At 37.2% G+C, this 24,398-nt stretch overlaps 2 protein-coding genes across 9 annotated transcripts; one reads left to right on the forward strand and one right to left on the reverse strand.

Moving 5' to 3' along the window:
- Positions 1–620: 620 nt before the first annotated feature.
- Positions 621–7,603, forward strand: Nnp-1 (Ribosomal RNA processing protein 1 homolog Nnp-1). Of its 5 annotated transcripts, none has more exons than XM_086986902.1 (12): positions 621–948; positions 1,856–2,034; positions 2,329–2,536; positions 2,992–3,088; positions 3,306–3,434; positions 3,613–3,727; positions 4,583–4,654; positions 5,451–5,543; positions 5,681–5,865; positions 6,132–6,283; positions 6,733–6,875; positions 7,072–7,603. In XM_086986902.1, exons 2-12 carry the CDS (start codon positions 1,878–1,880, stop codon positions 7,350–7,352), a joined length of 1,632 nt encoding a protein of 543 aa, XP_086843028.1. In that variant the 5' UTR covers positions 621–948; positions 1,856–1,877; the 3' UTR covers positions 7,353–7,603. The 5 variants fall into 5 exon arrangements, with proteins under 5 accessions (XP_086843028.1, XP_086843029.1, XP_086843031.1 ...); XM_022802269.2 differs by having other exon boundaries at positions 622–948; positions 5,711–5,865; XM_086986903.1 differs by lacking the exon at positions 4,583–4,654.
- Positions 7,604–7,853: 250 nt separating this feature from the next.
- LOC111249018 (cyclin-dependent kinase-like 4) lies at positions 7,854–24,001 on the reverse strand. Of its 4 annotated transcripts, XM_086986906.1 has the most exons (12): positions 23,862–24,001; positions 21,972–22,355; positions 19,961–20,166; positions 14,154–14,275; positions 13,504–13,576; positions 13,168–13,221; positions 11,137–11,362; positions 10,468–10,613; positions 10,258–10,317; positions 9,811–10,015; positions 9,278–9,410; positions 7,854–8,968 (listed from the first exon to the last, which is right to left on the reverse strand). In XM_086986906.1, exons 3-11 carry the CDS (start codon positions 20,126–20,128, stop codon positions 9,280–9,282), a joined length of 1,185 nt encoding a protein of 394 aa, XP_086843032.1. In that variant the 5' UTR covers positions 20,129–20,166; positions 21,972–22,355; positions 23,862–24,001; the 3' UTR covers positions 7,854–8,968; positions 9,278–9,279. The 4 variants fall into 4 exon arrangements, with proteins under 4 accessions (XP_086843032.1, XP_022658006.1, XP_022658007.1 ...); XM_022802271.2 differs by lacking the exon at positions 13,168–13,221 and having other exon boundaries at positions 19,952–20,166; positions 23,862–24,000; XM_022802272.2 differs by lacking the exon at positions 13,168–13,221 and having other exon boundaries at positions 23,862–23,997.
- Between the last annotated feature and the right edge of the window lie 397 nt (positions 24,002–24,398).

Genomic DNA, 24,398 nt, shown 5'->3' on the forward strand with positions numbered 1-24,398 from the left:
CGAATAAGCCCGCATGCATAAGTGCCACACCATTTTGTTTTTTAATTTGTAAATAATGTTTTTTATTATTAAAGAGGTTTTAACGGCAGTTCGTGATACCCTCTTGACTGTACTATACATCCTTCTATTAAACAAACTTCTTCTCTACCAACAAGCTCCATTCTTTTAATATCTAAATGTTCTAGTTATCTATGCTTATTAGGTAACATGATTATTATTATATTAAGGTTACAGGTGCTCTAAAAAATATTTGATCGTCTAAAGGCAATATTATGGTTGGATGCGTCCCTATTTAATGGATTTTAAGTTGATCAGGGATATTTTGAAAGTAATTGAGCAAGAACTTGCGTACAAGTCGTGCCATACAGGAAAACTGATATGGCAAAACGATATGATTAACTATAAAGAGAAATATTAAATGTACTTCTATTAACCGAAAAAATTAAAATTCGTTTATACAAGTTATGATCACCATGCAACCAACATATCAGATTATGCCCTGACCACACTTAGCCATTATTACATCGCCCATTGATTCATCGCTGGGAAATAAAGCAAAGAAGTAGACAAAGATCACAACCAGAAGTCGTCATCAGGACCGAGCGCGCCGCTCGTGCTTAGGTAAACATTGCCTGCACACATAGACAAGTGGACCACAATCTTAGGCGCACGTGCTAGAATTGGGGTCTAGAGATACTTTGTTTCGTTGTGAAAGCTAACCGCCTGAAGTACCAGACGTTAGCAACGAAAGTACCAGATGTAAAATACGAGAAACACTTGTACTAGAATACAATTCTTAAATGGTGGTTATTCTCGGTAAAAAGACATACCAGATAAAAGAAAATTGATTTGTGCTAAAGTGTCAGGTCTTTGACGAGCCCATGCTCTAATGTGCTTTCGTTTTCGAGTCTGGATTACAAAGTGCTCACTCAATTATTAGGTTAAAAGGTGCGTAACTAAAATAATGAAACATAAATGTGTGGTATTTGGAAAATTAAATACCACGTGGCTTCATACTCATGGAAAAATACTTAAAATATTGAATCTATAACAATTATGACCGTTTTTATGACACGCCAAGAAGCTGATATTAAGTAGGCTGTTAGTTATTTTTTGACATTCATTGTTAAATGCAAAGGAAGTATCAAATGAGGTAACACAGATGGTAAACAATTACACTCCCATTGGATGCGATAATTTTGTTAAAATTTGTTAAGCATAAGATAGAGAAAACGTTTTGTTTGTTTAGTGTCGATTCGAAGGGAGCGAATATGCTACCTTATATTGAATTAGGTCACGGTCGGTTTAAGTTATCTCAACAGTCTGCAGCGATCTAAAGTCTTTGAAAGTAACGGTATTGACCTCCCTATATCTTGTATATATAATGTACGCTGCGAGAAAAGAATCAGCTATGGAACTGCTGTATAGTTAAAATTCTGCTGAGGTATTATAAACCTTACTCTTCTGATAAACATGCAAATAATTAATTAATTTACATATCCTACATATGACATATCACATGCTTAATATCTTCACTAATCTCAATTATTGTTCTTAGGGGCTATGAGCCATCCCCTTTAAAATTTCTTAACTATTCATATATTCGAATTAGAAGAAACGTCAACCTCTCATATCAATTCTCATAAGGAAGAAGTCGTCGCAATCGATTGCAGGTTACGTGTATTCTACAGATTTTTTTATCTATAACATCATGCTTTTTGCTAGATTCCATAAACATACATAATTAATCCAGATTTTATATATTTAGGGCATAGTTTTAATAGGATCAGAAGTTGACATAGAACTGAGCACTGCTCATTTTAATTATCAATTAATGATTATTTTGTTTAATCAGATCACGTTATCGGAAGTTTAACATGTCATCCGAGGAAATTTATTTTGCGCAGCACCTGGCATCTAATGATCTCCGAGTGCGCACTAAGGCCCTAAACAGGCTGCGGAAATGGATGTTGTTGCGTTCTCAAAAAGAAGAGGCTGAATTTTCATTTGACGGAATGATGAAACTATGGAAGGGTGAGTGGGTTAACAAACCCTTAACAGATATACATAATGTGATTAAGATGATCATACTTAGCGCTTGACCGAGTATGAAGTACCTTTAACAGCATATCCTCCTTTACAGTTAATATGACTTCTATAGACCAATAAAATGCCAATTAAAAGATATAAGTTTCGCTGAGAGGGAAATTCGGTGAAACATAATACGGGTAATCTAAACGCTAATTTTGTCCCTTGAAATAACTTGCACCGCTAGATTAAATAAAACAGAAGGTTAAATAAACTTACCCGTCTAATTTGTTCTTGTAGGTTTGTTTTACTGCATGTGGATGGCAGATAAGCCGCTTGTACAACAGGAACTTGCAGATAACATTGGAAGTCTGATACATGCCTTTGCCAAACCGTCGCAGAGTTACCACTTTATTGGGACGTTCTTCAAAACGATGCGGCGAAATCATGATCATATCGACAAATTCCGTATTGACAAGTTTCTCATGCTCACCAGACGCTTCTTTAGGTAAAAATATTGGCTATTGCTAGGGTTGGCTAATGCTTAGGTCTTCGTTACAACGTGTCGAGTATTTGAGGCTCAAGATGTATTTTCCATGCAATTAGTTTCGGTCTGTGGTTATAGCTATTTGAATATGTTCGAAAACTCAGTAAACATTTAGAAGTCATTGCATTTTTTTTTTGTAAATGATTCTAGCAGTCGTAGGCAGACTGTGATATAATAATTTTTTTTTATGTCTAATGTCTTTTTTGTCATAAAACACTGTAATTAGAAGAGTCGTTGGCTTGAAACAGCAAATTGAGATTTATGTTTTCACAGATAGCGGTTAGAGTGTAAACTGTTATGCATCATCTTCCCACAGTGATTGAAATTTAATGTAAGTACAATCATTATGCTTAAGTTCCTGTTATTCTTCGAAACGTATGTTTGCGTTGCGTTGCGTTGATCTGCATATTTTTCAGAGCCTCTTTGCAATTTTTGAAAGCTCGTGATTGGGAGTGCAAGCACGTCCAGAAATATCTTTCTACACTACGCGAAAGCGTACTTTCTCCGAAACAGGTACGATTGCGCTTTCATCGATGACTAGGTCACTTGTGTCGAATTTATTTTAATTGATATGGGCATACGCATAGTTATAATTGATCCTACCGGGTTAATAGTTGATAAATAAGCAAACTTTAAACATATAGGAAAACAGGCAAGCTCGAACTGAAAATTATTTCGTTTGCAGTAGTTAAGTCAAATAGCTCCATACTTTTCTTCGTGTTCTATACAGGATTCACGCGAGGCGGCTTTAGGATTCAGGCTTCATTTCCTTGATATCTTTCTCGAGGAACTAGCGCGAGCCGGCAATGGACAACTACCCCGAAAACGCGCGCACAATTTTCTTGAGCCTTTTTACGAAGTAATGTCCTCTCATATATCGCTAACGCCTCACTAATTGCTTGAATATATACACACTTATCAAAGCGTACCAAACTAACAACTCCGGTTAACCTAAAATTATTACTTTAGTAAACCTGCTCATCTTTAAGATCATGAAATGTCGAGCTTTGAGCCTACTTATTTCATGATGATTACAGGTATTGACTTACTGTAAAAGTCCAACGCTAGTTGAGGGGGTGCGCGATAAGGTGTTTTTAGAGTTGGTAAAATTACATGCGGGGGCGCTGCAGGAGGAACCTGATGAGGATGAAGGTATGTCTACAATAGTAAATTTAAAGGAAGCTACTGTTTTCGCTTATTCGGTTGTATTTTTGAACGACAGGTAGGCTATTAATAAGTCGGCGAATGTGTGGATATGATCCTTATTGGTAAGAGCGGATAGTTTAGTTTACGCATTATATGATCGTTAATATCCTAGAACGGTTGTAACGATACCGTGTCTTCTAAAACTGCAATACTTGCTTAAATGTTGTAAATAAGACCGTGTTCGATAGATTCTGGCTAGTTGAATTTGCCAACTAGTTTAAGTATATAATTATTTCATTTGAAAATTAGCATTGGGATTTTTTCGATAATGCCTGATTTAGCCTGATTTCATCCCTGGAAGAGCGCTGGAAAGTAATAGAAGAAGCATAATTACCACCAGGAAGATTTTGTCAACGAGGTCAATCCATGCCCTAACAAATAGAGCAAGTAAAAATATGTTTTATCAATTTCAAATTCATATCTAAATAGGCCACCTGCGCTTTGAATATTCAAAAGTAACTTTATTCACCCAAATTGTTTAGTACTCGTGTTAAGATTCGCGCAAACGTCGGCGCGCATCGGGAGTTGCAATATGTTTTTGGGTTAATAGTAATAGCCTTGAGGGAAAGGGTTAGTACTCTGGCGATTGGGAAACTGTAGCAATAAAAGTCTTTTTTCGTGAGATTCTTTATAGTAGTAAGAATAGCTTGTGATTTAGAGGAATTTATAGTTTTAATATGAGTTTGGCATTAGTATAAAATTTATATGGGCAAAGATTACCAAAACACTAATGTGACTTTGTTATATTGTAACTAATGCTAAGTAGACTTTAAAAAGAGAATGGTTTTTTGTGCGCACTAGAAATCAATGGCCGCAACTTCATCGACGATGAAGCTGAAGAATACAATGGATTTGTGGATGAAGAAGACGAGTGTAAGTTTATATTTCTTTTCGTTGCAAGTGGGATATTGGACAGCTTGCGTTGCGCTAGTTCTCTTATAAGGGCATTCTATTTTTTTTTAATAAGAAAAAGCCTATTTATGTATGAATTGTCCAGAATGTATAAAGGAGCGATACAGCTTAAAACCTAGGTAATCTTTGCAAGCAGTACCCTAGTAAAACATATTCCTATATTCCTGCAACAAACCTTTGCATAGACTACATGATGATTAGACATCGTCTATAGAATTAATTATAGCAATGGTCAATCCCTAAATGCAATCTCTTTAACATTCGCTGAATTTATTTTTGTATTAAGGTGTATACACATGTGAATTTGATTCGAAAAGCAACCTCGGTGAAAACAGTATCTTGCATCTGTTGAAGCTTGTCTAATTATCATAAACTCCTTAACGAATCGAAGAATTATGGTATTGCATCATGAACGATGGGCACCCGCCCAGTATAGGTATCCAGGCTTCTGTACAAAGATGTGTAAAAGAGATGTGGAGCACTATGTAAAGCTTTATCTACTGCGCACCTTTACATTTTCCAGATATGTTAAAAAATATGTGGTTCTTGAATGAGTGTTGTATTAAATATATGGAAGCACAAAATACGTTTATCGAAAGTAGTAATGCTTTGTTCTCGAACGTCTCGTCCGCGTAATGTGGATGTTTTAAACATGTGAAGAAAGAAATATCGCGCAAGTTAGCCAGTGCTCTTAAAAGGAAAGAAACACTCATCGAACATCTTAGTCAAATGTTTTTTTTTTATGTTTCTGATGTAGTGGAAAATGAGAACGGTGATATAGCAGAACAGCAGATAAAGGAAATTGAGGCTAAAGGGAAGTCGCGAAATTTTGGTTGCAGTAGTCAAGCAGGTTAGTTGTCGACAAAATCTTTCAAATACCTAAAAGCTTATTATCCTCGAATCAACACATTCTTATTTTCTTTCACGAAGATTTGATTTAGTTATATCCTGAGTTCAAGAGGTTTTACTAAAATGTGTTCGTCACAGAATCAAACGAAGATGAGGTCTCCATTGCAGATGGGGATGACACGGCTGAGAGCGACGAAATAGAACTGAACCTTTTGCCTGTTGACTTTGATATGTCAGCTGTGAAGGCTTCACTTCTCGAGTTTTCACGAGTAGAAGGGATTAGGGCGATCAACCGTAAAGCCATTGAAAGCATCGTCAAAAAAGTGAGTTTCACATCAAATTTATCCGATACAATTTTACGCTGGTAACAGTGCATCTTTTACAATCTTTATATTTAAGCTCTGAGCGGTACAAGTAATATAACAAAAGACAGCCCGCAGAGATTGGTGCTAAGAAAAGAACAATACATATGTGTACACTTTACGGTACATATTTTTAATATACATATGTAATTTATCTATGGTTGCTGTGCTATTGTGACTTCATGAATGAAACTTTTGTGTTGCAACTTCTTGTTTCATCTTTATAGATCATCGATCTAGAAAATGGTGTAAACCCTTTCGCTGTGCAGAGCGAAGATAGTGGATCGGATATTGAACTAACGGAAGAAGAACTGAAAATGGCAGAAAAGCGCCTCTGTCTTCTTCAAAAACAGTGCGCTGAGGAAGCTGAGAACTGCTTGTAAGTACTTACCTTGCGTAAATATAGGCTCACTCAGTTTGATATTAATTTTATCACTTCGTTTATACTATTCTTACTCCTTATAAAAATTGTAAGAGTTTGTGTTACTATCGTTGACACAGGTTCGACATTTTTTCTATTTCACTTCTTATCTAATGGTAAATTACTAACTATCTAATGGTGATGAACCGACGATTCTTATAACTAGCGTTTTTTTTTTTAACTCAATGAGAGATCGGGACAGTATAGAATTAGAATTGGTAGTGTATCGGCGCGTTTTTTCAGTACAGTTAAATACACTATTTGTTTCTTTCTATATTCTGGGGCATTGTTTCTTTCTATATCGTGGGAGTAAGAGCTTTATGAAAACATGGACTATAAGTGAAACTTACAGAATTATGTGAAACCCCTCCCTAATGGCATAAAATATTTACCCGTTGTTTTAACAGGATCCCTGAACGCGACCAGCTCAATGATAAAGATGACGAAGATTTTGAAATGGAAGGTGGAGAAGAAGACCTTCAAGAATTTGAGAAGGCTTTTGTCGATGATAATTCTGTACCGGAGAACCGTAAGCCGGCTAATGGAAAAGGTATTAGACTGTCAATTGAACTAACCGTGTGTACTGAATGTTCCCAAAATTCTAATGAAAAGATAACAATATATATATATAACCTGTTGCTATCGACATATTCATATCATTGTTTAAACACTAGTTTGCGTGTAGTCAATTGAAGATAAAGATGATGATAGTTCAAGTATTTATTTCCGTTATGATTTTCTTATAGCTAGGAAAAAGTCGAAGAAGGTTCGTGTCAGCGCAGGCGATCATTTGTTAGACTCTGATGACGAGCATATTAGCGAAATTGAAAAGGAGATACATGACATGGACTTTCACGAGGCTCAAAAGTCTCGTAAAAGAAAGGTCAGTAATTTGGAGTCTGAAATCAAACCTAACAGTAGTAAATGTCACCGTCGGAAGGCGCGCAAGAAGAACCACACAGCCAATTTTAAGAACAAAGCAAGTAATTTAAAGCAGAAGCCCTTTAGCAAGAAACTTCTAAGGTAGATCCTTCTAGCATTACCGTTCTCAGAATTGTAATTATTATTACTGAATGATAATAATTCAACCGCGAAGTGAACAACAGATTCATCTGGATGTGAGAAAGCTTTTGTTTGTATAGGGCTACTGCCATAATTCAATTATATATATATATATATATATGAAGTTAATTCGTATACAGTACCTTATTGCATTATAAACATTGTGTATGCATCCACACAAATAAAATGATGTCGGATTGTCTATCTTGCATATAACGATGTTCTATTTTACTCTATTATAACTCTGTAAACCTACTCGAGGTTATTTTTTCTATATGAAAATCACGCTCGATCGGTACACTCTGTGGGCTTGTAACCAGGATGCCGTTCTGTATTCACGACGTTACGTACGTAAACGCGTTTGACTCTTATTTGTAGGTTCCACCATGGAGGTACAGATAAAAAGCCCTTAATATAGAACATAGAAATCAGAAGCTTTAAAATGCTTAAAAAAAAAACTTTAAAATGAGGTTCTATTAAAACACAAGTTTATTGCAAGGTAATGATTTTTGTCTGTTTAAAACAATAGGCGTTATTTAAATATTGTTGTTGAGCATCCGTGATAGAAACAGAACACTACGTTTGATTTGCCAAACTAAAGGATATAAATAATTTGACAGAATTTATCAGTTTCAAAACAGTTATGAAACCGTTGAAGCCATTTACTAAAAGACAGACATTTTACATTTTTTGTGCAGTCAATGTGTAGTCTTGCGTAGCTAAAGCTAACAGCAAGCATTGCATGTCAGGAACGCGATACGGTAACCACCTTTAAAAAAACGCATGTTTGTTCACAAAAATAGAACGGTTCAACGTACGATATGATCAAAACAAATTTATCTTTATTAGAAATAGCATCATGGAAGATAATGGAAGAACAGTTAGCAGATACTGTCACAGGTTGTTGCAGAGAATCGTATTTTGTTACGGTCGTTTATTAAGGGTTGGGAAAATATAAGATTTGAGAAGTGAAGAGAATATAGCACTCTAGCTGGCTGGCTCTCAATTGATATTTTACTCATAGCGAGTTTGCCCATAGAAACCTCGCTTCGTGGTGTTGTCATGTATAACAGGTTCTATATGATATGATTTCCCTCATTCGTGGCCTCCTTCTTGATACAAGCATTGTACAGCGATCTATCGAGGTTTGTAGCCTCTTGTTTTTCTACTTTTGAGTTTTATTATTTTGCGGTGATTTCCAATGCCACGCTTAACATTCCTGTTCTATATTATTACCTATTTATTTTCTGCATACCCACAAGGTCTGCGCATAGCTTTTTATTATAACATACGAAACTACGCAATGTACCACTCTCACATGAAAGTTCACATAACCATTTTGCACCCGTTCCGGTTTAGCCTAAATGACTCATTGTTGTTTGTTTCTGGGGGCCCCTAGGGATTTTTGCAGAAGCTGGAACAGTGATGGCATACCACACCTAACCAACTGCAGAGCCGAAACTGATAACTAGTAACTGTTACAGCGTTTACTTCCAAAACCAAGCAGAGCTATTCGACTGCTGGGCTTGAAGGGAAGCTTTGTTCGAAGTGAAGGAAGATGCTGACGCATCTGGATCGTACCTAAAAATAATAAAGATATAAAGGAATATTAAAAAAATCTCCTTATGGTTAGTTTGGACTAACTGCAGAAAATCGTGTATAATGTAAGCAGTTGTGTAATGATTATTCAAATGTGCTCATTGCGGCCGTAAGTTAGAAGAAAAGGAAGTTTTCTGGAAGATAACTAACCTATTTTGATTATTTTTGTGTATAATATGCTAGTTAGAACGCGTTAGTGAATATTCCGACTTAGTGTCCTGGACTTGTTAAATTTAGAAATTTTCTAGTTTATTGACAAACATTGTTTGTCGTCCACTACTCTATACTGACCGTCAGATATGTGGCAGGTGATCGGATTGCATTCTGGTTCTTGAATACAATTGCGACGCCTTTGCCTCCGGCATCAATAAACCGCCTCCTCCGCTGCCCCCGGTCGATTGGCCACCGCCACTCAGCGGGGTTCCTATCATCATTTACGAATGACGACGCAAACTCTCAGTCTTAGCGCATAGATATGTAAAGTTCTACAAAAACATTATATGGGGTCCCCAAACCTCATTCGTGAATGCGTAGTTTTTGTTTAACCATGCAGTATAATAGCTGCTTGACATAGCTTTTGGTTGCACTTTATGGGGGTTGATTAGTATCCGTATGCTCACGCTCTCACTAGTCGAAACTAGTTCAGATCATCTTTTAGCAACTAAGGTTTTCCTCGATTTGAATAGTCATGATGAAAACGCAATATTTAAACGTTTAGCTAGAACTTCTTTAAATACATTTGGTACAACATGCGTGTGATATGCATTTACACGCAGCAAGACATTCAAGAGAAATAAGAGAACCGTTAAAAAAAAAGCTCATACCAAGATTAGGGAACACAGTCGTCGTTGAGTTCGTATTTCCTGTCCCTCCCGATGAACTATATGTGTATTGATGTTGATGTGTCGATTTTGAGCTTGCTCTACTTGAGCTATCTTTTCGATCCTCATCGTGACTTCCATTGAAGTAGAAATGACGCAGCAGCTGCTCGCAGCTTGATCTACGAGATGGATCTTTATCCAGACATTTCTAAGCACCCGAAAATAATCAGTTGTTTGAGTTGCTTTTTGTTTATATGCGCTTATGGAGATCAGAATATTGAAAATTTGTTTTTCCCTGTTTAGCTCTGGAAGGACTGTGTTAATTTTTTTTTATAAATTCTAAACAAGCTTATACTTTAAAAGAGTAAAAGCTGAAGCGTATGCGCACGTAATTTTGAGAGGCTTGTACTATTGTCTAATTACGCTATAGGCTTCTTTCCATATACAAACCTTGAGGAAATCAATGGCATATTTATCGTTGTTCTTCGGAATCATGTCTTCTAAAGGTTCCTGTAATATACCCATAGAAAGTGTGCGTGCTAAGTGGAGTATTTGTCAGCACATTTGGCGTCAGCCGATTGAGATCGTTTTGAGGTGTAATGTATTGCGTAAAATTGCTGCTAAACTGATTTCATGATGCCTATTCTACACTGAAAGTACCATGTGATCAGGTTCTGGTATGGTAACCCCAGCAAAGAAGTCATTGCTTTTGAATATCTGCAAATGTCGCGGGATTAGCTCTCCGACCGTTTTCCTGATCAGGTACAGTTGATCTACATCAGATTTCCCGGGCCATAAAGCCTCTCCTGTAAAAACATTCTTTATTAGTCTGGTGACCCTCACGAAATTATTGATTTCGTAAGAATAAATCTTGATCATCCTTGAGCGTTTCTGTTAGAAGTAATGCTTAACCCTATTTAACCTAAATGTCCTAAAGAAGGAAATCGTCCTTATCTGCTGAGCGAATTTCAGAACAAAAAAAGAATTGTTGAACAATAATTAATGGGATACTGTTACATTTTTCGCCCTGAAATCTGGTCGGTTATGGAAATATATATGAAAGAGATATACTGAGTGTTTTTCAGAAATGTTCTCAGCAACAAGCTTTGGGGAAAAACATTTTATGATGAATCTGAAGATTTGACTAAACGATTTCTATGAATAATTATAAATGAATAGATCTTTGTATCTAATATTGAAATACAATTGACCAAGATGTGTGTTAGCTAGAGCAAGTTTCCATGTAAATCTTGGCGTTATTTTAAATGCTTTGTGTTCGGTTCGTGGCAAATAAGTAATAATTTCCAAATCGAGGATCGAATCACATACCGCGCATGAGCTCAGCGGCAACGCAACCAATAGCCCAAACGTCGACGCTTGGACCGTACTGCGTGTCTCCAACAAGCAATTCCGGGGCCCGGTACCACCGAGTGGCTACGTAATCGGTGTAGTTCTCCCCTGGACTAAGCGTACGTGCAAAGCCGAAGTCGCAAAGCTTAACTACACCTTCTTTCGTCAAGAGAATATTTTCTGGCTTTACATCCCGATGGATTGCCTGTTTGTTTAAGTATTGCATAATATAAGTTAACGATAGGCTCGCAAATACTTTTTAAGTGATCCAGCCCAACCAGGCACATCGAACATTGCAGACACATAAACAGAAGAAAGCCGTTTGTAAGAAGACAGCTGTGTGAAGAGGAAATGTGGTAAACGTCGGCACAAGCGATATTAGCAGTTTTTCATTGTAGATCCAAAGCACGATATGAAACCATAATTTTTCTACAAACACTATACACATTTCTTTCATCGACATATTGCAAAGATACGTTTATTTACATGATTTGTTTTTTTTTAGAACAACTTCGACTTTCAGTCAAAAAACAATTTCTTCAGCCTACCTTTATGTATATGTATGTATATTCACTTGTTTTCGTACACACATATACACAGTTTAACATATCTGATTGTACTTTCTTTTCAGTGTGCAGACGGTTAGAAGAATTGAGTCAACCAAACTTTCGAAACAAAAAATATATCTTAAAATGCATTCTGAGATGTACAAGCACAATATCGCAGGGAGCTTCAGACAGATCCACTTAAAATTAATCAAATAAAAGGATACGTTTGAAACGGATAGGCTTGTTTAGGATGTTCGTAGGCACCATTCCAATAGAGCAAGAGCATGAGCATTAACGAGCATCAACAGCTAATAAAGGGTACTGGAAAGTTATACAATATTCAAGGCAATAGAGTTAAAAGCTTGGCATTAGTGTTCGCCGCCTTTTAAGTTGCTTTCAATGGCATAGCTACTTTCTAACAATAATACATGCTGCCATTAAAGATAGCCCGGACCATTTAGAGGAGAAATGTGGAGAGGATGCACAATTTTCGGAGCGATCAAGCTTATTTACATACCATACGTAAGCAACATAATTGTACTCACTGGGCCGCTGTAAATCCACATCTTACCGGGAGTATCATGAATATTTACGACTTGCAGTGTGATGCGGTGTTTCAAGCGGAAGATTGATTGGACCATTCCTTTTTTGACAGGACAGTGAGTGGTGCTAATCGCTTGAAACAATAATCTATTTTACCTGTTGCTTTGTTTGTTTGGAGAACTTTATTTCTAGAAGGTCGACGAACCTTCGCACTCTCATCGTGGTATAAGAGCTTAATTTAAGAAAATCTTCCCATGAGAATCTTCAAAGCAGATAAGTGGAGATATTTAAAGTATTAAGCAAAACACCGATGACTCTGGGAGATTAAGCCGTAATTGAATTAAAATCGGACACCGTAAGAATGGTTGATAAATATCAATATCAATAGCCCACCATTATCAGCAGCGTATTGATCAAAACGGTAATTGTTTTAAATATCTGTGGTAAGAGAAACAGCTATACATTTTATGTGGGTTATTTTTTTTTATACATAATTTATATATGGGTCATACGTAATAAAATTGAATGCCATAGTCGTTCAAATTACGTATATATTATTTTGGCATACTCTATATATATATGTACTACTGAGCATTGTCATTTCTGTCATTAATTGCAGTGTGCGCAACTTCGCCTCTGTGTAAGCTGTGTAAGCTATTGCCCCAGTTTTACTATAATAAATTGATTGTTCCCATCTTTAATTGTTCAATGTTTGATTTTAAACGAGAACTCAAATGTGCTCTTGTATATTGGGTTATTTTACTGGCACATAGCAAAAAAAGAACGGATCAGTGCATTAGAAATGTAATAATAATAATAATACTAATAGCAATAAGATCTCTTCTTCATATCGATTGAAAGTGTTTTACTTGAATAGTTTGAGGAAAAATTTACAAACAGTTATTCAATGCATATAAACCTTATCCAGTTCGGTAGCATAGATTAGTCTGGCGATTGATGTCTTCAAATAATGCTGCGAACCGAAAGTGAAAGAAACCAAAATTCTTTGTGAGTAGGTACATAAATAATTGATGCGACTTATAGGGGGCATACAAAATAATCTTGGAGTGCGAGGGCTTAGAGCAATCTATCGAAGCGGGGTAGCAGACAGAAATTAATTTTCCACCCCAAGATTCACTCACAGCCATCTTGAGTAGAAATAAAAGTGGAGAAGCACAAATTACAGATAGAAGTTTTTTTTTATCTTCAAGCAATATTTATTATAATATGTAAAACTTATTATTGAATAACTTACATTGTGTGAATGGCAGAAATTGACAGCCTGAATCATTTGCCACGTTATCCGTTTCGTTAGTTGCTCTGGGACGCTAAAACATAAAAAGTTTGTCTTAAAATGAATGTGATTTTTGATTTACGAAGAAGATCAACCATGCGCGACTAAAAGTTAAGTACGTTAATGCTCGTATACTATTAGACGTTATTATTTAAAAAAATATGATTTATATGATAAAACGTTATATAGAATTTCAATATTTTGCGACGATTTTGAAAGCTGGTTGCAGCGTTGACAGGATTAAGCTAAATGTCAATGGTATTCCGTCCATATCTTGTATACGAAAGCGGTAAGCCTGGCAGCAGATTGCCTGGTAACAATTCAGCCGCCGTTGTCTAATAACAATTGCGGTTTATTTATATATACACATATATATCGTGAAATATATATGAATGTAGGAGTAGAAGTTAATCGTCTTTGTTCGTCTTTACCATTGAAAAAATCTCTGTTAATTCAGAGAGTATGCAGACATGCCCTATTAAAACAGCTTAAAAATTAAGTACCAAATAATAGGTTAAATGTGGAGTAAATATATGTAAGTAAATATCTGGGAAAATATTATAGACGCTCAGAAAGCAGTATGTTTCCGTACTGTACAGTAAAGTCCTCACCCTTTGGGGTGTTTTTCAAGGATGTCTAGAACAGTAGCATCGCAGAACTCGAACACGAGATGTAGTTTCCGTTTCCGTCGAAATACTTCTAGTAGATTGACGAGGTTGGGATGCTTTAGAAGCTAGACCACAAAATACTGCTAAAGTTAATATATCTTCTCACCAAAAATGAAAAAATCTCAACACTAATTAATACAAGATTTAGTATGAATTGCAAGAAAAGGCACAAACGAAGAAATTCAGTTTGTGATAAATCTATGTTTACCTTTACGATACTACACTAGTTCCAAATTGCAAGTATGCAAAGAAATAGCATACTGCAAAATGCAGGTGTGATATGAAACTAAGAGATATTAGTAGCCATAGATAATTAAGCTATTTTTGCTTGCTATGGCTGAAACCTTTCAGAAACCTCAAAACCGAACCTTAGCATAAAAAAACCTATCGTCTATCACTAATCGTTGACATAGTCCACGCAAAGTAACAAAAAAAAGAGTCGCTTTTTCGCATTTAAACCTGCATAGTAATATATATATATATATATATATATATATATATATATATATATATATATATCAGTGAACAGAATAGTACATATCATCGCCGAGAAAATAGCGAGATTAAGGTTTATTAGTATTAAGATAACGTCTAACCGTATCTGCACAAGTGCAATGACTATGACAATTCTATCGGCCTTGACTAAGTTTTAGGCCGTCAATGTAGAGGTTGAAGGGCAAGTCCATAAATGGAGACCGTTTGGCTATGCTCGTTAGGCGCTGTCAGGATTACAAACGCAGTCTAGGAGGTTTCGGCCCAGGGGTTTCGCCTTCAAAGTCGCGCTGACGTGTTCTCTGTGTATTCCGAGTTCTTACTATGAATTCTAATTTTGCGTTGCTCACTGGAAGTTCTTTGGTCTTATAATGACGAAATATCCCCTATAAGGTTTTTGCAATAGAGAAATAAGATAATTTTCCACAGTGTATCGATAACTCAACGTTTACCAGAACCTACCCTGTGCAAACCCGCAATTAGTTCCTCATCTCTCATTCTAATCTAAGCTAGACAGGCTACACATTTCTCATAAATACCCATAAACTGCAACACATTATTCTTATTAGTGCCAAGTTTATAGACACGCACATGCAGATGCTGTCTTTTCTCATAACAGCTTCATCTCCCCGTCTTTGAGTTGTTCAACTTTGTCTGTCTCAATTTCTGTGAATTTTAATCTTTAGAATACCTACTATTTCTTTCTTAAACATAGACAAATTAGTAGCTTAAAGTGAACCTTAAATAGGAAACTGTTGTTTTATTAACAGGTAAGTGCTACTTGCTAATAATAAAACTGTATTTGCATATGTGATTGCTGAGGCTGGCTATTTCCGCCCTCGGTTCGGCGAAGCTATGCATCCTAGTTGAATACTGACAATTTAGCTCAATCATATTACTCAGAGAAAGCACCCTTTCTATCTATAGCAGGTATATATAACTTAAAAACAGCAACGAATAAGTCATGAATTCGCGTCAGCGTAAACGGTACTACCATTGCGTTAGTGGATTTCAACGTGACGTTCCGGTAAATGAATTCTGATAGGTTTATGCCATGATCAGGTCCGCTCTCCGTACATCTCCGAACACTGGATAGAGAAAGGACGGTTACCGAATCGGTGTGCCGATGAACCCCTCCACCTTGTTTGCTGTTCGCCTTTCAACGTCTATGGGCATCGAAGCCACATAACTGGTATATTGGCTGTTCCAAGTTTGACCTCTGATCGGACGTTCAACGTGGGTATAATTGCAAGAACGTTATATTTCTCGCGAGTCCTAACCTCGGCAAAGCTCTTTCTAATACGTAGCGGTGCTGAATGTGTTCTTTCGAACTTCGAGCTGATTTTGAACCGTTTTAAATGATCTCCAAAATGGTAGTAGTTACACAATCCCCAGCTTACGAAGGATAAATTGCTGGTTAATCGCGGTGAGACCTGATATATCGTAAAAGGGCTCTTATCGATGGTTAACAGTAATCAATATAAGAAAGGGAAGTTCGATATAAGTATACACACGTTGGAGCAGCAGTTGAAATGGGATTTCCTTTATGTAAAGAGTATAAATCTATGTGCCGATCGTCTATCGTTGCTGCCATTGAATCATGTTGGACCAACATTTTTAACATGTTCAAATATAATATTAATTTTTATCTGTTTGACAATTAGATTTGGACGCACGGATATACAAAATTGGTGGTACGGTCGGATGGCTAGTGTATCTGCTCTAGCACGTGTCCATTTTACTATATTATGTATATATACGTTGCCGTATACTAACAAGCATGCAGCCTTGCCGGTCCTAAACCTCAGCGTTGGCAAGAATTAGTACCAGAAACTAGTAATCTGAAAATAAGGAATTAAGGAGAAATAAAAAAAATATTATTAAAATGCATAGCGGCTTATGTGGTCTGCACGCCATTTCATAAGGATGTTGAAAAAAGCCTAAATAAGTTTAGCAAGAAACACCCTGGTTAGACCCTTAACGGGACAAGTTTTTGGTGCTATATCTCAACAGAGGTGCTTTCAAGGGTTTCTTTACAGAGAAATATAAATAAAATGTCACACTTAAACAATAATAATAATAATGGATGAAAAGAACTGACTTGAGCATAGGGTCGGCTAATATTAAGCTGTTACAAGCGAATTTGGTGAGGTTTAAAATAAAAGAACTCTTGAATAACGAGCCGCTAGCCTAAATTCTCTAGAAATTTGTATGTTAAGGCCGCTTGCGTTTATTCCAGAAAAAATTCATTCAGAAGGAAGAACATCTTTTAGTCTTTCAGTTTAACAGTCTTTTCTTTTTTTCTTTAACAGAGTTTTCGTTTTTCAAAAGCCACAGCCCTGCCAAAATTAACTAGAGATTGAATAAAACAGGGTGAGAAGGCTTTAAGCCTATAGACCTTAAGTAAACAATTCGTGAACAGTAAAACGTTTCAGGAATTGAGACCAAAATGTCCAAATATCGAGAACCGAAGCTCAGAAACGCACCGTTACAATCGAGGAGGCTTTCCACGAGAGCAAATATTAGGCTTTGAAAGCTCGGTTGGCCAAAACCGGCATCTTGCACGTAACGTGTTACAGCATTATAATACAGATACTGAAAAGGCAGGACCTGAGCAAAATGGGTCGTTCGCGAATTGACTCAGGCCAATCGACAATGGGTGTGGTGTATCCCACGAGCAACCTGCGGAACCTGATCACACAAAAAATCAGCCTGAAGCATATGTATGTTGCATGAAGCAATTTCGCCAGAGGAGGGCCAAGCTAAAGAATGGCGCCGATTGAATTCGATGGTAGTGTTGAGTAGGTTCGAACAAGAGGTGGCAGTGGCACCTATAATGGACATCACGGACATCTGCTGCTACAAGCTGCCCGCCGCAGATGAAGCAATAAATGCAGTCCGCTATCCCGAGTTACTCAAAAATTTCATAGGCCGTTGGCACAGCAATCAAAAGCACGCAATCTAGTCACTTTATGACAATGGTAAACTTTATCGTTATGCCTTAACTGTTTCCTGGGTTAAACAAAAGAATATCCAACGTGAGCCTCATCTCGTTTGTTCTCCCGATCTAAGTCCGTGTTATCACGGGGCTTTCTATATACTTCAAAAAGAACAGCTGTGGGGCAAGCATTTTCCATTCTCAATTTACTTCGAGAGACCATTTTTAGGGAAATTATACATGAGAATGCGAATGATGGTGTGTGACTGTTTAGAAGTTAGTAGAGCCCTGGGACACATCTGTAAAGAACAAAAAAGATTACCTCCAACAAATACGAAAACATTACCATTTCTAGCTGATGTAACAGAGTCGCCTCGTACACACATACAAGGCACAGTGGTATATTCAAGATGTAAAAAACAAAAAGACCTATCCTTTCTATAAAAATATTAGCGATATCTATTAAAACTCAAATAAAAGCCAACTCGAAATCCCCAGCAGCGATAGTATTGTGGTTTACTGAAAAATGACAAGCAAATACATGCGAAGCTAATCCAAATCAATTAACAGAGTTGTTATAATTAATGTAGTTACTTCCTAGAAAACAAGTATACCGTCTCGTATTATGTTCTACATCGTGTGCGGGTGCGTGTTTGTCACATTACGCCGAATTTCGAAAATGCACAAAGTGTTACTGTTGCCATTCATTCCTTATTTCGTAATTATGTAAAGTACTGACACGATTCTTAATGATTATGCGTCTAGTAAAGTGATTACTGCCTATATCCTCAAATTGCTTATACTGTAGTATAATAATTGTTTCTCTTGTAAAACGTACCTATAAACCGATGCAAACAATGATAATCCATGATCAAGCAGCCGGTCTTTTTTCTGCATCTATGTAATATATAAATCCTAGACAGGTCAGTGGACTTCATGCCACTGTAGCTGATTATCCCTTGTCGCGCGTACTTGCCTTATCTAACCTTATCCGTTATGGATTTGCAGTTAGTTTAGATTAAACAAACAACAATGTTGCTGCTATGTAATTATTTCGTCCGTTTCTCGATTGGTGTCACATTCAATCTAACATTCCTGCGCAGTTCTGTCATCTGGATTGAGTCGATCTATTACTTCGCCTCAGTGGTCCCCATCGCGTATGCGGTTACCTCGTCTAGTTACTTTGCTCTTGCCTTTCGATCTTCCATTGCAATTGCTAAGTTAGCATCTTGCATGTATCATGCAACGTATAGACATAACTGACTGTTACTTCGAAATTGCCAATATGAACTCAAGTAAGCATTGGTATTTTGTATGCGTGCTTGCAGTCGTGCAAGCGGTGCTGATCTACCCCTGCGAATTTCTCTAGTCCGAACCTATTAAACTGCTATGACTCCATTGAGTTGCAGTGGATAATATCATGCTCTCCTCGAAATGTCCTGATGTCCCTATAGTATCCTGTGCCACTTGTCTCGTTGTTAACTTTGCAATTAAGCCGTTTCTCAACATGCATATCATCGAAGGAGGTTGGTACTTATAAATGCCCAAGGCATTTATAAGTACCAAACCTCCTTCGAAGAACATTTTTAGGGTTTTCATCATAAAGACATAACAGTCTATTATTTTTTTTTGAAAATTCAATTATGTGTTTATTTTGGAAAAGAAAACAAATGTTTATGTAAATCTTTGAAAAAAATGTTCAAAGGCACCGGAACAAGCCGCCCGAAAAAGTTTAAATTATCAAAAAGTGGCAAAGAAGTAGGCAAAAAATACTCAACCGATAGCCAACAGTTCAGCTTGTAAATTACTCCAGAATGAAACACTGTCAGTTCACAAAAAAATTACAGCAAGCACTCCACATGGGTTTTTTAAATAGTCAAACCAATATAGTATACGTTTTCTTTTTTTAAATTATTTTAGTGAAAGTGTTTGAAATGCTGCTTTATCCAAATATAGATGTGAATAAAAAAGTTCTTCGATATCAAGCGAAGGCCTCAATATGACAGTGGCCACTTTAATAATGGGGGTAGTATTTTAGGATAAGCAATACCTCGATTACGGATTCAAATGTAGGTGTCTTCTTCACTTTGTGGACCTTTCATACTCGACAGCGCAATTTGTTACGTTACCTTCATACAGCTAGTAACCAACACTGTTTATGTTTTCTTTACTGAACCACACCTGTCGTGTACTGTGCCTTGCTTATAAGGGTACCCCAAGATCGAACGTACTCAGTTCTACAATTACGTTTTTTGTCCTGTGAAAAAGGTTCAATTAGTTATAAATTATATTATGGAACATCTGTTCTTACATTACTTGCCTTGAGCATGCGAATTTCTCTGAGGGCAATCTTCTTAATAAGTATGTCATCCTCGGTTTCAACATACTTCTTTATCGCCACCGTCTGGCCTGTGTCTCTGTTCCGACATTTAAAAACGACCCCATACGACCCTTCGCCAATCTTAGAAATCTTTTCATATTTCTCCATCGCAACGTCGTCTCGGTCAGCGCACCTTCGTGCGACCGCTGAAAGAAGCGTTGTGTGGTTGAACCTCAACTGGTATTGTTGGCAGAATTTAGACTACAGTGAGAATACTTTTAACACCTATGCATCCGGCCATACAACTGTCGGGCTGTTGCTTCGAGAATACACTGAATGACATGTCTGTGTTTATTATTAACATTCGCGCATTTCTTTCAAACGATAACGGCCTGCGGCCTGTGGGTCTGCTAGCTTTGTATTTATGAGTCTATCACCACAATTAACATATTGAACCTATTCATTAAGTTTTGGCGTAATAAGCAATTTCCAGCTGGGGACATTCTTGCCAAACTTTTAATAAAACTTCATTGGTGGTTTTTTATTCTGTTATCGATGAGCGCAAACGTGGGTAACAACGCACGTGGCACAAAACATCTTCCAAATAAAGGGCGCACTCTGCTTGATATATATGGCAGGGGCAAATGGCTCGTATCAGGTAGACCGGTGTTTGAGCTTGTCGAAGCTTAAAGCAAACACGAAGCTTACTCTCCGAGTTAGGCGTTAGTAGTTCGTAAAATGGTAAAAATGTCTTAGATCATTTAATAACTAAACAATGTGTCGCTGTGAAATGTATACTCGTGAAGCAGTGGAAACCAGATTCACCCAATATAAGATTGCTGAGACATAAATCACGTGACGCATTCTTGGTAGATGACCTACGACCCATGACGAACAAAGAATTGGTCGTGGTTATTGCATGCTGACCAATAGCAAAGAAAGGTAAATTTTTCACAAAAGCATAAAGGAAGCCTGGACGAAAAGTAGGAACATTGTCGGTAGCAACATAACCCTGTAAGTAAAAGCAGGAAACTTTTTGAGGTTATTAGTACCAAAGGGTAGCAACACGTTTACGAGTTTCACCTATGCTTTTGCATCCGCCTGCTCAGATTTACAGATGTTAGTTTTATTAGAATAATATGTCAACACGAATGCGCGCACACCTACTGGTATCTGTAATTAAAAATCAGCTTTAGCCTCTACTCTTCGCAATATCCTTTCTGCTGTGTTGACAATCGCTAAGTGGCTGCTGATTCTGTGGCGTGATGTACTGATTTCGATGAACATACGTACCCACGTATATATCCTATCTTAGGATAAATAAGTTAAAAGTCATCTATATGTTTGAGGTTTCTGCAAGGGATTTTAAATTGAAGACAAATCCAATGGTTAAAATGCTTATTTAGACTTCCGATATCACTCGACTCAGCAGTGCAGTAATGACTGTTTTTATGTTTAGACTATTTCATACGTGGTTAAAGGCTTAAACTGTGCTTCACAAGGTATGAGTGGCGTTTATAGGAACAGTTGCACTAAGCCAACGATTCTATGAAGCTATCAGACGAATCAGTTTTGGATTGTTATTCCAGTCTTCTACAGACTGTTTTTGTACAGGTCCACGTAGCAAGTCATTTCCGTTCAAAAGCTCAGAACCCTTAGTATGACCGTTATATAGAATCCGAGCGTAGGTCGAAACAGCAACACTTTTTGAGAAAGCCCTGTTTTTCACCTTTGACAATGGCCAAAGGCCAAATTTTTTCAGTACAGTACAGTAAAAGCTTAATCACGCGCCGATAAGACGCACGATCAGGCACGTTAATTTACCTCGTTTACTCACCAGAGGACATCACCACCTTTTACGGTCTGTCAGCCTTCGCTGATCAATCAAAATAAATCGATAGCCTTTTGTACGAAGCGTAACAGCACAGGATATCCCTTTTTGGGCTACGCAATGATGACGTTTCATTTTTATCGTTGCTCGTTGTCGGCTGTCATTCTACGTTGTACTCACCAAAGAGACACACGGTACGAAGGCCCTTCCAGATCGGGGCCGATCTTTTTGATCTCTTGTTTTTGTAGCCTATGAGCTGCTCATCGGTTGTCCTAGACACGTTAATTCCAAACAATCGTTAATAAAGTGTGGTCATTGTCGTTAATCAACTGAGGAGGCGGCGGCAATAAACGACGTACAGCTGGCAGCATTCCATCCACTCCGGCACCCCGTCGCCATCCGCTGCCACTTGGCCAGAGTTGGTTGTGCTGCTGCTCACCACAGGGCTGTCTCGCTCTCTGCTATCGGTTAAGGCCGGCGGTCCTCTGATCCTGTGTTGTCCTCGTTGCCTCGGAGACGGGACGCGAATCAATGCCCGAAGGTAAAGCGAAACTCATCCAACACCTAAAGGTGCATTTATCCCTGGTCAATCCCAACCCGACGATTTCCCCCAATATTATCTATAGCGTTGGTATACGAAGTGGAATGGCTGGTCTAGAAGGTATTATTAAACGTAGTAGTATGCCTAGACGCACGTAACCGGTGGCTAATGTTTGTGTAACCGTTTTAAATATATTGTAAACAAATACTGTTGTTCGGTTGTGAAGAGAGACTTCTTTAAGATACTCGGGTAAATTTTATACGAATTCGAGTTTTCCTAAAAACAATTTATCATTTAGTAGTTAATAACTTCAATTAAAAAAATGTTGGCTGTTCAATTAAAAAAATCGTTATAAATAAACGCACCTTGTGCAAGCGCAATTGGTCACAGGAACATTATTTAGGCTTAGCCTCGATGACTACTTTGTATTATTAAATAGTTATCATCATCGAAAAGTGAAGGTTCGAATGTTTGTTTTATAGAGTAGAACACCAAGAATAATCTAAATATTGTCGCCGAAAAATGCTAATGTAAGAAGTGGAAGACCTGATATTTCAGTCTAAAAGCAGTTCTATCGTACATGATTAATTAGTGTCTGCCACGTGAACACGTAATTTACTAATAGCTGATTCTACTAATCATCAAAAAAGTTGATAATCAATATAAAATTAATAATCAAAATAAGAATTGCATTATTTAGTGCTTGAAGCTAAAAATTACTCATTTTCTTATATTTATTTGTCTATATCCATCTATTTAATTGATGTATTAGTTATTATTTGATTTTTTCTTTCTTATGTTTTTGAAAAAATCTTGCTTATCTTCACTACTTAAGTAATCTCAATTTAAAGTATTCTTTCCCTTAGTTACTAAGATACATTTAGATCAGTCCTTTGTTTGTAATCGCGGTCTTGGCTCGGTAGTAATATCGTATCACGATTAGATTTTTCGAGATTTTTGTCTGTATTTATTTTTTATATATATTTAACATTTTCACATGGACCAGACTCTCAGCAACCTAATAATCAGTAGACATTTCTTTTCACTGCAGCACAAACAGCAACTTTACTGGTTGAAAACAACTAACAGACTTGGGAGGAATATTTTTAAGAATTAAAGATTAATATGATGTAAACGTACGTACAATATATTTTAGAAGCTAAAAATTGCGTCGACAATTACTATAATAAATGGACAGAACGTCCCCGGTGCGCTTTAGAGATTACTGGTAATTTTGCAACACAGATCGGGTCAAAAAAGAATGCTCAGACATGTATGCCAAAATCTATTACTGCAATAGGACCTGCTCGATTAGCATATATGTAGAGAAACTCAACTGATTATTTAAGATGTAGGTCTTTCAAAGCGCGGTAGAGCACGCGAAAATGGTTCTATATGAACCACTATTAGATGAGATAGGCTTGTATGGAAAGAATGGAGCATCAAACTTGTGCAGTTTCGGGACAACCATTTGAAAGACTACAAGGACAAAGACGTAGAAGATATAGTTGATTCTTTTGTAAACTTACCATCAACGAGTACAAACCATCCATGCTGATATTATACGAGGATGTTTGCCTTTTTCTTTAAGTGTTGCTCCAGAAATTTACTTCTTGAGCCAATAGGGATGTTAAAAATTAATAACGCGCGAAGAGGATACCCGGAGCTAGTGAAACGAGCTTGACACTGAAGACGAAGCCCTAAATATTTGCCCATTGGTTATTAACGGGTAAACAGGTTCCTTCTACAACATGCATGTTCCTCGCGGCAGACAGCTAGGGATCCATGCGACTAGTATTTAACAAAAGGATTCGTTGAGTGTTGAGCTATTCGTGCATTGACCGATGATGATATTCGAAATTAAGATTGTTCTAATGAAAACGCATCACTCACAAATGATGGCCCGTTTCGTAACTGGGCTACCTATTCTATTGTGTCTGTTAACTATAAGCGGGATGTATGTCCCACCAGGGGAAGAAGGAAGGTGGGCGGCTTCCGGCTTCGCAGCCTCGGCGTATTGAACGTTACTAAGCTCAACGGCATCCTGAACCATGCTCAAAATTCCA

The sequence above is a fragment of the Varroa destructor genome, unplaced genomic scaffold, assembly GCF_002443255.2.
Source record: "Varroa destructor unplaced genomic scaffold, Vdes_3.0 BEIS01000004.1, whole genome shotgun sequence".
NCBI lineage: Eukaryota > Metazoa > Arthropoda > Arachnida > Mesostigmata > Varroidae > Varroa > Varroa destructor.